We start from the raw sequence: 15280 nt of genomic DNA on the forward strand, positions 1-15280 counted from the left end.
TTCCAACCCATCTGGCCCATGGCCCCGTTCCAACCCATCTGGCCCATGGCCCCGTTCCAACCCATCTGGCCCATGGCCCCGTTCCAACCCATCTGGCCCATGGCCCCGTTCCAACCCATCTGGCCCATGGCCCCGTTCCAACCCATCTGGCCCATGGCCCCGTTCCAACCCATCTGGCCCATGGCCCCGTTCCAACCCATCTGGCCCATAGCCCCATTCCAACCCATCTGGCCCATAGCCCCGTTCCAACCCATCTGGCCCATAGCCCCGTTCCAACCCATCTGGCCCATAGCCCCGTTCCAACCCATCTGGCCCATAGCCCCGTTCCAACCCATCTGGCCCATAGCCCCGTTCCAACCCATCTGGCCCATAGCCCCGTTCCAACCCATCTGGCCCATAGCCCTGTACCAAATGAAGCAGAAACCTACCCCCCTTAATCTAATCTAGCACAAGCTTCACTTCCAGACCCTGTGTTTCAAGCCAGCACCAATCTCTCCTCCTGGGAACCCAGGCCATATTGTGTGCCTCAGATTTAGTGTCCGTTTCCCCTCTGAGTCCCCCCATTCCCCTTTCACTCTATTAGCCTGATTAGGTACACACACACGCTGGTGTGTGTGTGTGTGTGTGTGTGTGTGTGTGTGTGTATGTGTGTGTGTCCATACCCAAACACAACCCTAACTAATAGCCTTACCACATAAGATGAATAAAACATGCAAACTAACCCCAACCTCTAGATCATCGTTACAGAAAACACATAACAGAGACCTCTAAAGAACAAGTGTGTGTGTTTTGTGGGGGGGCTATGAGCCAGAGAGGGTGTGTGTGTTTTGTGGGGGGGCTATGAGCCAGAGAGGGTGTGTGTGTTTTGTGGGGGGGCTATGAGCCAGAGAGGGTGTGTGTGTTTTGTGGGGGGGCTATGAGCCAGAGAGGGTGTGTGTGTTTTGTGGGGGGGGCTATGAGCCAGAGAGGGTGTGTGTGTTTTGTGGGGGGGCTATGAGCCAGAGAGGGTGTGTGTGTTTTGTGGGGGGGGCTATGAGCCAGAGACGGTGTGTGTGTTTTGTGGGGGGGGCTATGAGCCAGAGAGGGTGTGTGTGTTTTGTGGGGGGGCTATGAGCCAGAGAGGGTGTGTGTGTTTTGTGGGGGGGCTATGAGCCAGAGAGGGTGTGTGTGTTTTGTGGGGGGGCTATGAGCCAGAGAGGGTGTGTGTGCCTGGGTGTCTGAGAAGGGAGAAAAATAGCTCTATAAAAAGGTGTGATTTAAGGAGTGTGACATTCACTGAGTCGTAAATTCATATTCACACAGCCTGAGCTACAATACACGACACAACACATGCACCTTAAAGACCTGCAGTCACACACACACACACCTTAAAGACCTGCAGTCACACACACACGCACCTTAAAGACCTGCAGTCACACACACACACCTTAAAGACCTGCAGTCACACACACACACACACCTTAAAGACCTGCAGTCACACACACACACACACACACACACACACCTTAAAGACCTGCAGTCACACACACGCACCTTAAAGACCTGCAGTCACACACACGCACACACACACACCTTAAAGACCTGCAGTCACACACACGCACCTTAAAGACCTGCAGTCACACACACACACCTTAAAGACCTGCAGTCACACACACACACACCTTAAAGACCTGCAGTCACACACACGCACCTTAAAGACCTGCAGTCACACACACGCACCTTAAAGACCTGCAGTCACACACACGCACCTTAAAGACCTGCAGTCACACACACGCACCTTAAAGACCTGCAGTCACACACACACGCACCTTAAAGACCTGCAGTCACACACACACGCACCTTAAAGACCTGCAGTCACACACACACGCACCTTAAAGACCTGCAGTCACACACACACACCTTAAAGACCTGCAGTCACACACACACACCTTAAAGACCTGCAGTCACACACACACACACACACACACACACACACACACACACACCTTAAAGACCTGCAGTCACACACACGCACCTTAAAGACCTGCAGTCACACACACACGCACCTTAAAGACCTGCAGTCACACACACGCACCTTAAAGACCTGCAGTCACACACACACACCTTAAAGACCTGCAGTCACACACACACACACCTTAAAGACCTGCAGTCACACACACACACACACACACACACACACCTTAAAGACCTGCAGTCACACACACGCACCTTAAAGACCTGCAGTCACACGCACCTTAAAGACCTGCAGTCACACACACACACACCTTAAAGACCTGCAGTCACACACACGCACCTTAAAGACCTGCAGTCACACACACGCACCTTAAAGACCTGCAGTCACACACACGCACCTTAAAGACCTGCAGTCACACACACGCACCTTAAAGACCTGCAGTCACACACACAGTTGCACACACACCATTGGGGATGAGGATGCCTCCCAGCATTGTTCCGAAGACGATGGCGAAGGTGATCATCTTAAAGCGCAGTGGAGGCATGTACCCCCCTGCAGTAAATGTCCCATCCTTCTGCTGAGGGACAAAAAGAGGGGAGAGAGAAAGGGAGAGACAGAGATTCATTATAACAGTGTTGTACAGTAAAGCTCTTCCAGGTTAGGGAATTATAATATCATATCACTGTTCACAGTGTGTGTCTGTGTGTTTGGATTTCATTTCCTTGTGGGGACCAGATAGTAAAACAAAGACAACAGTGGGTCCCCACAAGGAAACAGACTATTTTGGGTTTGGGGGTTAGATTCAGGGTTCGGGTTACAATTACAGTTAGGGGTTAGTTTTAGGAGTTAGGATTAGGTTTATAGCTCAGACACACCAGTGGGATTGTCAAACGTTTGCCTGCCAACAGTACATAGCACCTCTGAATAGAGTGTAAGCAGTCAATCTCGTGTCCACACAGCAAAAATCTTGAAGTAGTCAGCCACTCAGCCTTGTTAAAATACTCCAAACCAGAAGGTGGCAGTAGCATTGTTGGGCAATGCATGTCCGTGTCTGTTGCTTCATGGTTTAGTCAATGTTAGATACGCTAATGTTGCTATTGTTATAGAAAGCCTTTCTTGATACTAGCCAGATGGCCACGGCTAGATAACTGGCTAGCAAGATGACAAATAAACAATTTAATTAATTCTCCATAATCGCATAGATACATGTTTAGCTAGCTAGCTAACGTTAGCTAAATTGTTAACATGATACGCTTGCTAGCTACCTGTTGTGCTAGCTAGGTAAAGACACCGCATTGACTTTTGGCAGCCAGCTACAGGCCACTGCTTCATGCAAACAAATCAATTGTGATTGCTATAGTGGCCAGATAGGTAGCTTGTTAAATGTAATGTTGTGTGCATTGTGCTGCACTTACCACCCCTTTCGTTTCATATGAAGTGTGTGACTGCCTTTCTCAGTTAGCAAGGTAACGTTAGCTAGCTACAAACGAATAAGCTAGTGCACATAATCAAACCGAACAAAAAAAATATTTATTTAAGCACAAAAATCCTTAGCTAGATGTAAAAGATCTAAAAAAATATATAAATAATGTATTATACAGCTTTGTTAACCTCTATGTTCTAGGAGGGACGCTTGTGTCCCACCTACTCAACAGCCAGTGGAATCCCGTGGCGCGTTATTCAAATACCTTAGAAATGCTATTACTTCAATTTCTCAAACATATGACTATTTTACAGCATTTTAAAGACAAGACTCTCGTTAATCTAACCACACTGTCCGATTTCAAAAAGGCTTTACAACGAAAGCAAAACATTAGATTATGTCAGCAGAGTACTCAGCAAGAAATAATCAGACACCCATTTTTCAAGCTAGCATATAATGTCACATAAACCCAAACCACAGCTAAATGCAGCACTAACCTTTGATGATCTTCATCAGATGACAATCTTAGGACATTATGTTATACAATACATGCATGTTTTGTTCAATCAAGTTCATATTTATATCAAAAACCAGCTTTTTACATTAGCATGTGACTAGCATTCCCACCGAACACTTCCGGTGAATTTACTAAATTACTCACGATAAACATTCACAAAAAATATAGCAATTATTTTAAGAATTATAGATACAGAACTCCTCTATGCACTCGCTATGTCCGATTTTAAAATAGCTTTTCGGTGAAAGCACATTTTGAAATATTCTGAGTAGATAGCCCAGCCATCACAGGCTAGCTATTTTGACACCAACCAAGTGTGGTACTCACCAAACTCCGATTTACTATTAGAAAAGTTTGATTACCTTTGGTGTTCTTCGTCAGAATGCACTCCCAGGACTTCTACTTCAATAACAAATGTTGGTTTGGTCCCAAATAATCCATAGTTATATCCAAATAGCGGCGTTTTGTTCGTGCGTTCAAGACACTATCCGAAGGGTAAATAAGGGTCATGCGCCCGACGCATTTCGTGACAAAAGATTTCTAAATATTCCATTACCGTACTTCGAAGCATGTCAACCGCTGTTTAAAATACATTTTTATGCCATTTTTCTCGTAAAAAAGCGATAATATTCCGACCGGGAGTGGTGGTTTTCGTTCAAAGAGAGAGAAAGTAAACATGGAGTCGACTCGGGCACGCGCGCCCCGTCCCATTGTCCTCAGATCGACCACTATCAAAATGCGCTACTGTTTTTCAGCCATGGGCTGCAAAGCCACGATTCAGCTTTCTGGCGCCTTCTGAGAGCCTATGGGAGCGTTAGAAAATGTCACATCATGCCAGAGATCCCCTGTTTTTGTTAGAGATGATCAATAAGGCCATGAAATGGTCAGAGAGAGCGCTTCCTGTTTGGAATCTCAGGTTTTGGCCTGCCAAATGAGTTCTGTTATACTCACAGACACCATTCAAACAGTTTTAGAAACTTTAGGGTGTTTTCTATCCAAATCAAACAATTATATGCATATTCTAGTTACTGGGCAAGAGTAGTAACCAGATTAAATCGGGTACGTTTTTTATCCGGCCGTGCAAATGCTGCCCCCTAGCCCCAACAAGTTAAAGTTAGAGCGATTCGAATGAAAAGGGTGGACTGGATGGGAAAATGGGCCTTTTCCCCCTTTCCTTGTTACTCCTGTCAGCTCCTCCACGTGGAGGTTCGTGCGCTTTAATTGTCTCAAAGTCAAATTGTCAGCCACTGCCGAACATCGCGATTCTACAAGTAGAAACTTCAGGTTCGTCGGTACACAGCAGGTACGGATTTTTATTCTAGCAAGATAAGGAATGGCCTCCTACTGTGCTAAGTGCCTATCGACACTCAAATTCTCAGTGAATTTCATGCTTTAGGGAAAATAGGATTTTGAATGGGAATTAATGGTTTGGTCTCCACAAAGATAGTAAAACAAACGTGTGTTTGCGTGTTAGGGCTGGGAATTGCCATGGACCTCACGATATTATCACGATACTTAGGTGCTGATATGATATGTATTGCGATTCTCACGATTCTATATGTATTGTGATTCTCACGATTCTATATGTATTGTGATTCTCACGATTCTATATGTATTGTGATTCTCACAATTCTATATGTATTGTGATTCTCACGATTCTATATGTATTGTGATTCTCACGATTCTATATGTATTGTGATTCGATACTGTGATTTTACTGCGATTCAATGTTCCAAATATGTTACTGCTGCAGAGGGACAAGAGATGGGCTACCGAGCCTAAGCAATGAAGGTACAAGCTAGCGCAAAAATATTGTTGCAATATTGTCAAAAAGATACATCGTCAAAAATAATATTCCGATATCTAACGGTATAGATTCCCCCCCATCACTAGTTATGTGTGTGTTAACCTGCATGTGTGTATATAGTCACCTGTTGTTCGAACAGCATGGTGTTGATGGCCTGTCTACAGGGCAGTATCATCATGGGAAAGCCCACCGCCACAGACATCATGAAGCCCACCCGGATCGTCTTAATCACCAGGTTAGAAGGGAAGTTCATCAGAACGTTACCGGCTATGTCCTCCGTGAAACTGACATAGCCAAAGAATCCCACCTAGAGAGGAGGAGAGGATGGAAGGGTTCATAAGAAACGGAATAGAGCTAAGCACATGCAACATTTGGTTCATTCTGCTTTCCAACAGACACTGGGAATCAAATTCAACTTTCAGCAGAACAATAACCTAAAACATAAATATGCACTGGAGTTGCTTACCAAGACAACATTAAGTGTTCCTGAGTGGCCTAGTTACAGTTTTGACTTAAATTGGCTTAAAAAATCTATGGCAAGACTTGAAAATGGCTGTCTAGCAATGATCAACAATGTGCGCATATTGTACAATCCAGGTGGGCACAGCTCTTAGACTTACCCAGAAAGACTCACAGCTGTAATCGCTGCCAAAGGTGATTCTAACATGGATTGACTCAGGGGTGAGAATACTTATGGAAATGAGATATTTATGTATTTCATTTTCAGTAAATGTGCAACAAATTCTAAAAACATCTTTTCACTTTGTCATTATGGGATATTGTGTGTAGATGGGTGAAAAAACAACAATTGAATCCATTTTGAATTCAGGCTGTAACAACAAAATGTGGAATAAGTCAATGGGTATGAATACTTTCTGAAGGCGCTGTAATACACACCTAAACCATCGTGCAGTATAGAACAATGACATCATCAGCGTACACCACTCACCGTGATGTAGAAGGTGGTGACAATGTTGAGGGAGGTGGTGAAGATGGTGCTCATGCGTTTGATGGAGGGCTCGTCCAGACTGTCGTAGGTAGGCAACACCTGCCTGTAAACAAACAACCAGCCCACAAACTACAGCTGCCACATCAGACTGGACAGGAGAGCTCAAGTTTCAGGACAAACTTTATAGGCTACTAGAAAAATAAAGCTTCAAGACTTTGTGGATTATCAAATGTTTCAGGGGTCTTAAAATAATCATTTTATCAAAATCTAAAATATTCTAGGCAGAGAACAAGACAGACAAGGCAAATCATGAGGGTAAAAAGGTGAATTTCGGCTGATAGTTCAAATCTCTAGTCATTATAGATGATCAGATTGAATAGTGAGGATCAGGGGTGCAATCATTTGTCCAATGATTGCACTCAAAACGGAAACAATTTGCAACGAAAATGAGAGTTTATTGGACAAATTTAGGTAGGTCCCTCCCTGTTTTGTACCGTTTGGTTCGGTCTGGTTCCTAGTGAATACACCCCAGATGTCATGGAGAGAACAGCTGATTTCACAAAAAGTCAGTTGGATTTCCATTAACTGGTAGGTAGAGGGGGTGAGAAAGACGTGTGTGTGCGACACAAGTGTGTGTGTGTGTGAGAATGAGTGGGCACTTTACTGTACTGTTTGTCAGTACTGGTTATCTCTGAGAAACAAAGAAGAGACAAGGGGCTGTCTGTCATCGAGCAGCACTGTACCAGAACAGGCCAGCAGCACTGTACCAGAACGGGCCAGCAGCACTGTACCAGAACGGGCCAGCAGCACTGTACCAGAACGGGCCAGCAGCACTGTACCAGAACGGGCCAGCAGCACTGTACCAGAACGGGCCAGCAGCACTGTACCAGAACGGGCCAGCAGCACTGTACCAGAACAGGCCAGCAGCACTGTACCAGAACAGGCCAGCAGCACTGTAAAACAAGCCTGTAAAAGGGGAACTTACAGGCCTTCTACTTTACACCTCGTGCTAGCCTGGATTTAGAGCATTAGAAAGTTTCTTGGCAGTCTTTTTTGCACTTACTCATGTGTGTGTGTGCGTGTGTGAGTGAGAGGGAGAGAATACAGTTACTGTGTCTCTACCGCATTCTCTCCCTCTCCTGTGGTTTGTATGAGTGTGCAGCACTGTCCCAACGGTGCTTTTCTTTGACGCCTGTTTAAACTTAGGAACTATTCCATCTTATAGGCGATGGCAAATAAAACAGCTCACTGGAACTAGACCTCAAACCTGTACTGTAGATTCTCTCTTTTTTTCGTTCCGTTTACACCGTCTGTAAAATAGTCCAATGTATGTTTTTTCATTTGGTTCATACGGTCTGTAAAACAGCTTTCAATACACATTTATTTGTGCTATTCCTGCTAGTAAAATTGAAAGCGTTAACTGAAACTAGCACCCAAGCATGTGGGTAGAGTTAAACACATATTCATATTGCTCATCTTGTTTTGTTTGAATCCACAGCAGTATCACAGAGGGACATTTTCATTAGTGTTAGTCTATTCTATGACTGCTCAGTTTCATAACTATAGTCTTGTTGGTTAATAATGATGTTAAATCATGTTGTAACTGAAAGTAAACAGCTTTATAAAGGTCATAAAAAGCATATGTGTTGAAAGCTGTTTAATCAGTGTGTCGCAAGATGGCCGCCGTCCAGTGGTCTGATTAGTGGTTTGGCTGGAGAAGCGGTCCGCTTGCTGTTTCACCATTGGCCAACAGAGGGCCCTGCCAAATATCACTCATCACCGCCAGACTGGGACAGGCCCACACGTGCGTGCACACAGGGACGAGTGTGCTCGCTCTCTCACACACACACACACACACTCACACAGATGAGAACAGTGTTAAAATCAATGTGATAATTATTAAAGCCTTGTTCCAGCACCAGTCAGCCTCACCCATCCAACACCTACCTCACCCTCCCCCACCTCATCCATCCAACAACCTACCTCACCCTCCCCCACCTCACCCATCCAACACCTACCTCACCCTCCCCCACCCCACCTCACCCATCCAACACCTACCTCACCCTCCCCCACCCCACCTCACCCATCCAACACCTACCTCACCCTCCCCCACCTCACCCATCCAACACCTACCTCACCCTCCCCCACCCCACCTCACCCATCCAACACCTACCTCACCCTCCCCCACCTCACCCACCCAACACCTACCTCACCCTCCCCCACCCCACCCCACCTCACCCATCCAACACCTACCTCACCCTCCCCTCCCCCACCCCACCCATCCAAAACCTACCTCACCCTCCCCCACCCCACCCCACCTCACCCATCCAACACCTACCTCACCCATCCAACACCTACCTCACCCTCCCCTCCCCCACCTCACCCATCCAACACCTACCTCCCCCACCCAACACCTACCTCACCCTCCCCTCCCCCACCTCACCCATCCAACACCTACCTCCCCCTCCCCCTCCTCACCCATCCAACACCTACCTCCCCCTCCTCACCCATCCAACACCTACCTCCCCCTCCCCCACCTCACCCATCCAACACCTACCTCCCCCTCCCCCACCTCACCCATCCAACACCTACCTCCCCCTCCCCCACCTCACCCATCCAACACCTACCTCCCCCTCCCCCACCCAACACCTACCTCCCCCTCCCCCACCTCACCCAAACACCTCCATACTCACATCAAACTCCTTAAAAAGACACTTCATACATGCAAACCTCCGGTGCGCGTCCCAAACAAAGTTAACCCCAAAATCCCAACCCAGTCCAACCCCAACACACCCCTAACCAGAACCAGAATTCCCACCCCTCTGCAGCCCAGGCACCACCACCATGACAGAAGAGAGGAGGCAGCGACAGAGCATGCAGATGAAGGTGAAGGAGGAGGGATGGATGAAGGGAGGGAGGGAGGAATGGGTGGATTATGCCGTAGAGGGGGGAGACTTTACTCCTCAAGATCTCCAATCAACATATTGTATTCATTCAGGCTTCTCTTCAACAGCCAAACTAAACAGCACACAAACTATGACGTAATAAAGAATAGATTTTCTGGGGCGAGAATGCAGCTCTTGAAATCCGTACCAAAACAATATTCTGCACTTTGTTAGACATATCCACTTACAGTACTGAACTGTGTCCAGAAGTAGCAGTAACTGGTGAAAGGACAGGGAATGAAGAAGCCGATTGGTTAAGCGTGAAGCTGTGAAAATGCAACAGCAAATCAGCAAACTCCCCTACAAACATCCCCCTAATTCTCCACCCAAAAACTCTGTCTCCGTCCCCTTGCAGACTAACCACCCCTATAGCCTTTGGGGGCATTCGCCAAATCAATCTGGCTATCTAGTCCGGCTATCTAGTCCGGCTATCTAGTCCGGCTATCTAGTCCGGCTATCTAGTCCGGCTATCTAGTCCGGCTATCTAGTCCAATTTCAGAGCACTCATCTGAGTGTGCCAGAGTGCAGAATAACTGATGAATTTACGAACGTGCAACACCCGTTGAATATGGCCAGTGTCACTAAATGTCTGCATATTTGTTTTATGAAATTGTTTCCAGCAGCACAGTTACAGTCACTAGCACATTTCAACATATTAGGTTCAGCATGAAACACCACCTGAACTACCATGTCCATTCTACCCATTATTGTTCTGTCTCTAGACTCTACATCCTGCTCATGTTCCATACCCCGTTCAAAGGCACTTTAATCTGTTGTCTTGCCCATTCACCCTCTGAATGGCACACATACACAATCCATGTCTCAAGGCTTAAAAATCCTTCTTTAACCTGTCTCCTCCCCTTCATCTACACTGATTAAAGTGAATTTAACAAGTGACATCAATAATGGATCATAGCTTTTACCTGGATTCACCTGGTCAGTCTATGTCATGGAAAGAGCAGGTGTTCCTAATGTTTTGGACACAGTGTATATACATTAATAAGGGTCACATGGGAAACACTGACCAACCATTCGGTTCCTACTCTGTCACAATCATCTCCTCCATTACTTTTTCCATTCGCTGTCATGCCAAACCGTATTCCAACCAGAAAATTAGAATGATCACTCTACTTATATGATTCCAACAGTTTACCCAAATCGCAATTTGATTTTTTTGCCCATATCGTGCAGCCCTAAAAACTAAAGCAGAATGTTAAGACTGATCAAGAATTGAAATGTGTATTTCTGAGGGGCAGATGTTTTGATCGGCACGACATTTCCCGTGTGTAGCTGCTTCCCATATCCAGCTCCAGAGGACCAGAGAGAGAGAGCTCCAAGAGCATCCTCCACATCAGAAGATGGTAGTTGAGGAGGGCAGAGGTTGAGCAACAACTGTAAACCCCATTGCCTCCAAACCATAGACACTAGAAACAGAGACACACAAACCACATAAAGAGGGACTTTGAAGAGGGGACAGGAAATGGAAAGGTGAGGACTGGAGAGTAAGAGGGAGGAGGTTATTAGTGGGTGAGAGTTGAATTTTTGTCCCCTTAGCGTTGGAGTTGATATCTTCCCCCAGGTCGGAGTTCAAAGGTCGTTTCCATGGTTACTTACGGGTGACAGCAGAAGGTGGTGGCGATAATGGGCAGGCACTGTATGACGCCCCTGACCCGCCACAGATGCACACGCTGGAACCAGGAGCCTGAAGTCAGGCCGTAACGCAGAGAAGACATGACTATCTACAGCCGCCAGCCAGACAGACAGCAGTCAGCAGCAACACAAGAGAGGAAGGTAGAGAGAGCCAGTCGCAGAGAGAGGAAGGTAGAGGGAAACAGTCGCAGAGAGAGGAAGGTAGAGGGAAACAGTCGCAGAGAGAGGAAGGTAGAGGGAAACAGTCGCAGAGAGAGGAAGGTAGAGGGAAACAGTCGCAGAGAGAGGAAGGTAGAGGGAAACAGTCGCAGAGAGAGGAAGGTAGAGGGAAACAGTCGCAGAGAGAGGAAGGTAGAGAGAGCCAGTCGCAGAGAGAGGATGGTAGAGAGAGCCAGTCGCAGAGAGAGGATGGTAGAGAGAGCCAGTCGCAGAGAGAGGATGGTAGAGGGAGCCAGTCGCAGAGAGAGGAAGGTAGAGGGAGCCAGTCGCAGAGAGAGGAAGGTAGAGGGAGCCAGTCGCAGAGAGAGGAAGGTAGAGGGAAACAGTCGCAGAGAGAGGAAGGTAGAGGGAAACAGTCGCAGAGAGAGGAAGGTAGAGGGAAACAGTCGCAGAGAGAGGAAGGTAGAGGGAAACAGTCGCAGAGAGAGGAAGGTAGAGGGAAACAGTCGCAGAGAGAGGAAGGTAGAGGGAAACAGTCGCAGAGAGAGGAAGGTAGAGGGAAACAGTCGCAGAGAGAGGAAGGTAGAGGGAAACAGTCGCAGAGAGAGGAAGGTAGAGGGAAACAGTCGCAGAGAGAGGAAGGTAGAGGGAAAAAGTCGCAGAGAGAGGAAGGTAGAGGGAAACAGTCGCAGAGAGAGGAAGGTAGAGGGAAACAGTCGCAGAGAGAGGAAGGTAGAGGGAAACAGTCGCAGAGAGAGGAAGGTAGAGGGAAACAGTCGCAGAGAGAGGAAGGTAGAGGGAAACAGTCGCAGAGAGAGGAAGGTAGAGGGAAACAGTCAGAGAGAGGAAGGTAGAGAGAGCCAGTCGCAGAGAGAGGAGGGTAGAGAGAGCCAGTCGCAGAGAGAGGAAGGTAGAGAGAGCCAGTCGCAGAGAGAGGAAGGTAGAGAGAGCCAGTCGCAGAGAGAGGAAGGTAGAGAGAGCCAGTCGCAGAGAGAGGAAGGTAGAGGGAGCCAGTCGCAACGAGAGGAAGGTAGAGGGAGCCAGTCGCAGAGAGAGGAAGGTAGAGAGAGCCAGTCGCAGAGAGAGGAAGGTAGAGGGAGCCAGTCGCAGAGAGAGGAAGGTAGAGAGAGCCAGTCGCAGAGAGAGGAAGGTAGAGGGAAACAGTCAGAGAGAGGAAGGTAGAGAGAGCCAGTCGCAGAGAGAGGAAGGTAGAGAGAGCCAGTCGCAGAGAGAGGAAGGTAGAGAGAGCCAGTCGCAGAGAGAGGATGGTAGAGAGAGCCAGTCGCAGAGAGAGGAAGGTAGAGAGAGCCAGTCGCAGAGAGAGGAAGGTAAAGAGAGCCAGTCGCAGAGAGAGGAAGGTAGAGAGAGCCAGTCGCAGAGAGAGGAAGGTAGAGAGAGCCAGTCGCAGAGAGAGGAAGGTAGAGAGAGCCAGTCGCAGAGAGAGGAAGGTAGAGAGAGCCAGTCGCAGAGAGAGGAAGGTAGAGAGAGCCAGTCGCAGAGAGAGGAAGGTAGAGAGAAACAGTCACAGAGAAACAGTCACAGAGAAACAGTCACAGAGAAACAGTCAGAGAGAGGAAGGTAGAGAGAAACAGTCAGAGAGAGGATGGTAGAGAGAAACAGTCACAGAGAAACAGTCAGAGAGAGGAAGGTAGGAAAGGGAAGGTAGAGAGAAACAGTCACAGAGAGGAAGGTAGAGAGAAACAGTCACAGAGAGGAAGGTAGAGAGAAACAGTCACAGAGAGGAAGGTAGAGAGAAACAGTCACAGAGAGGAAGGTAGAGAGAAACAGTCACAGAGAGGAAGGTAGAGAGAAACAGTCACAGAGAGGAAGGTAGAGAGAAACAGTCACAGAGAGGAAGGTAGAGAGAAACAGTCACAGAGAGGAAGGTAGAGAGAAACAGTCACAGAGAGGAAGGTAGAGAGAAACAGTCACAGAGAGGAAGGTAGAGAGAAACAGTCACAGAGAGGAAGGTAGAGAGAAACAGTCACAGAGAGGAAGGTAGAGAGAAACAGTCACAGAGAGGAAGGTAGAGAGAAACAGTCACAGAGAGGAAGGTAGAGAGAAACAGTCACAGAGAGGAAGGTAGAGAGAATCGGAAAGTAGGTGTCAGCAAGGAAGGAGTCAGGAACGACAGTGAGAGAGAGAGAGAGAGAAGGAAGGAGTCAGGAACGACAGTGAGAGAGAGAGAAGGAAGGAAGGAGTCAGGAACGACAGTGAGAGAGAGAGAAGGAAGGAAGGAGTCAGGAACGACAGTGAGAGAGAGAGAAGGAAGGAAGGAGTCAGGAACGACAGTGAGAGAGAGAGAGAGAGAAGGAAGGAGTCAGGAACGACAGTGAGAGAGAGAGAGAGAGAAGGAAGGAGTCAGGAACGACAGTGAGAGAGAGAGAAGGAAGGAGTCAGGAACGACAGTGAGAGAGAGAGAAGGAAGGAGTCAGGAACGACAGTGAGAGAGAGAGAAGGAAGGAGTCAGGAACGACAGTGAGAGAGAGAGAAGGAAGGAGTCAGGAACGACAGTGAGAGAGAGAGAAGGAAGGAGTCAGGAACGACAGTGAGAGAGAGAGAGAGAGAAGGAAGGAGTCAGGAACGACAGTGAGAGAGAGAGAGAGAGAGAAGGAAGGAGTCAGGAACGACAGTGAGAGAGAGAGAAGGAAGGAGTCAGGAACGACAGTGAGAGAGAGAGAGAAGGAAGGAGTCAGGAACGACAGTGAGAGAGAGAGAAGGAAGGAGTCAGGAACGACAGTGAGAGAGAGAGAAGGAAGGAGTCAGGAACGACAGTGAGAGAGAGAGAGAGAGAGAGAAGGAAGGAGTCAGGAACGACAGTGAGAGAGAGAGAGAGAGAAGGAAGGAGTCAGGAACGACAGTGAGAGAGAGAAGGAAGGAGGAGAGGAAGGAAGATACATCACAGTTAGAGGGTTAGTGGTCTGGACCAGGTTGGGTGGTGGTCGGGGCCAAGACTGGGTCTGCTTCTAATCCCAGACACCACAGTACTCCAACTCACAGTGGTGTCCAGTAGAGATGTCATGGTAAAACTACAGGAGGTTGGGGCAGAGCACAGGATAGCACTACAACGCTATACTAGAATACAGTAACAGTGCTAAAGGCTAACTGTGTAAGCGGCGCAAACACTACAGAAATAGACAGCGACAATAAGTTTAACAACAATAACTCAACATCAATTCATTTCACAACAGGGTCAAAGAAAAGGCAAGGGAGTCACACTGTCCACATACATTAATCTGTCAGTGTGAAACAGGATAAGAACGTTAAAACATATCATCAAGCTTGGTATTAGAAAGAATGAGCCATCTATTGACTTACATTTCTATTAGCAAAACTCTGAACATTTTCCCCATCTGAACAGGACCCTCTTTTACACCAGGAATTCCTGTAGCCCTACCCGTTCCCCGGTCTGGTCTCACCGTGAACATGAAGAACGTGTAGAACATGAGGGCCATGGCAGAGAAGGACTGGATAGATGACATCATGTTCCTCTGCAGACTGAGAGGCAGAACGATGAACAGAGACACCACCATCAGCAGCAGCACACGGAAACTGAATGACACCTGCAGAGGGCGGGACACAAGCTCTAACCAATCATATCACACATACAGTCAGTTCAAACCAATCAGCAACAGTACATGGAAATGTTCAATTGAATGTTTGCTACGTTGTGGAACGATTTGTGCTGAACGACACGTTTCCCCAAAACTTCTTCTGTCTCTGCTGCTAAAGCCACTTTCTACCACTCTAAATTCCAAGCATCTGCCTCTAACCCTAGGAAGCTTTTTGCTACCTTCTCCTCCCTCCTGAATCCTCCTCCCCCTCCCCCCCCCTCCTCCCTCACTGCGGATGACTTCGTCAACCATTTTGAAAAGA

General features: G+C 47.5%; 1 protein-coding gene across 3 annotated transcripts in view; it reads right to left on the reverse strand.

Moving 5' to 3' along the window:
• The window catches only part of LOC115152894 (putative sodium-coupled neutral amino acid transporter 10), a 47242-nt gene that overhangs the window by 17854 nt on the left and 14108 nt on the right, over window positions 1-15280 (reverse strand). For all 3 annotated transcript variants that reach the window (XM_029697805.1, XM_029697806.1, XM_029697804.1), the window contains exons 5-9: window positions 14824-14967; window positions 11210-11334; window positions 6651-6753; window positions 5826-6008; window positions 2420-2531 (exon numbers count right to left, since the gene is read on the reverse strand). In XM_029697805.1, coding sequence (XP_029553665.1) covers window positions 2420-2531; window positions 5826-6008; window positions 6651-6753; window positions 11210-11334; window positions 14824-14967 — 667 coding nt within the window. The remainder of the gene's footprint in view (window positions 1-2419; window positions 2532-5825; window positions 6009-6650; window positions 6754-11209; window positions 11335-14823; window positions 14968-15280) is intronic.

The sequence above is a fragment of the Salmo trutta genome, chromosome 18 (assembly GCF_901001165.1).
Source record: "Salmo trutta chromosome 18, fSalTru1.1, whole genome shotgun sequence".
Taxonomy (NCBI): Eukaryota; Metazoa; Chordata; class Actinopteri; order Salmoniformes; family Salmonidae; genus Salmo; species Salmo trutta.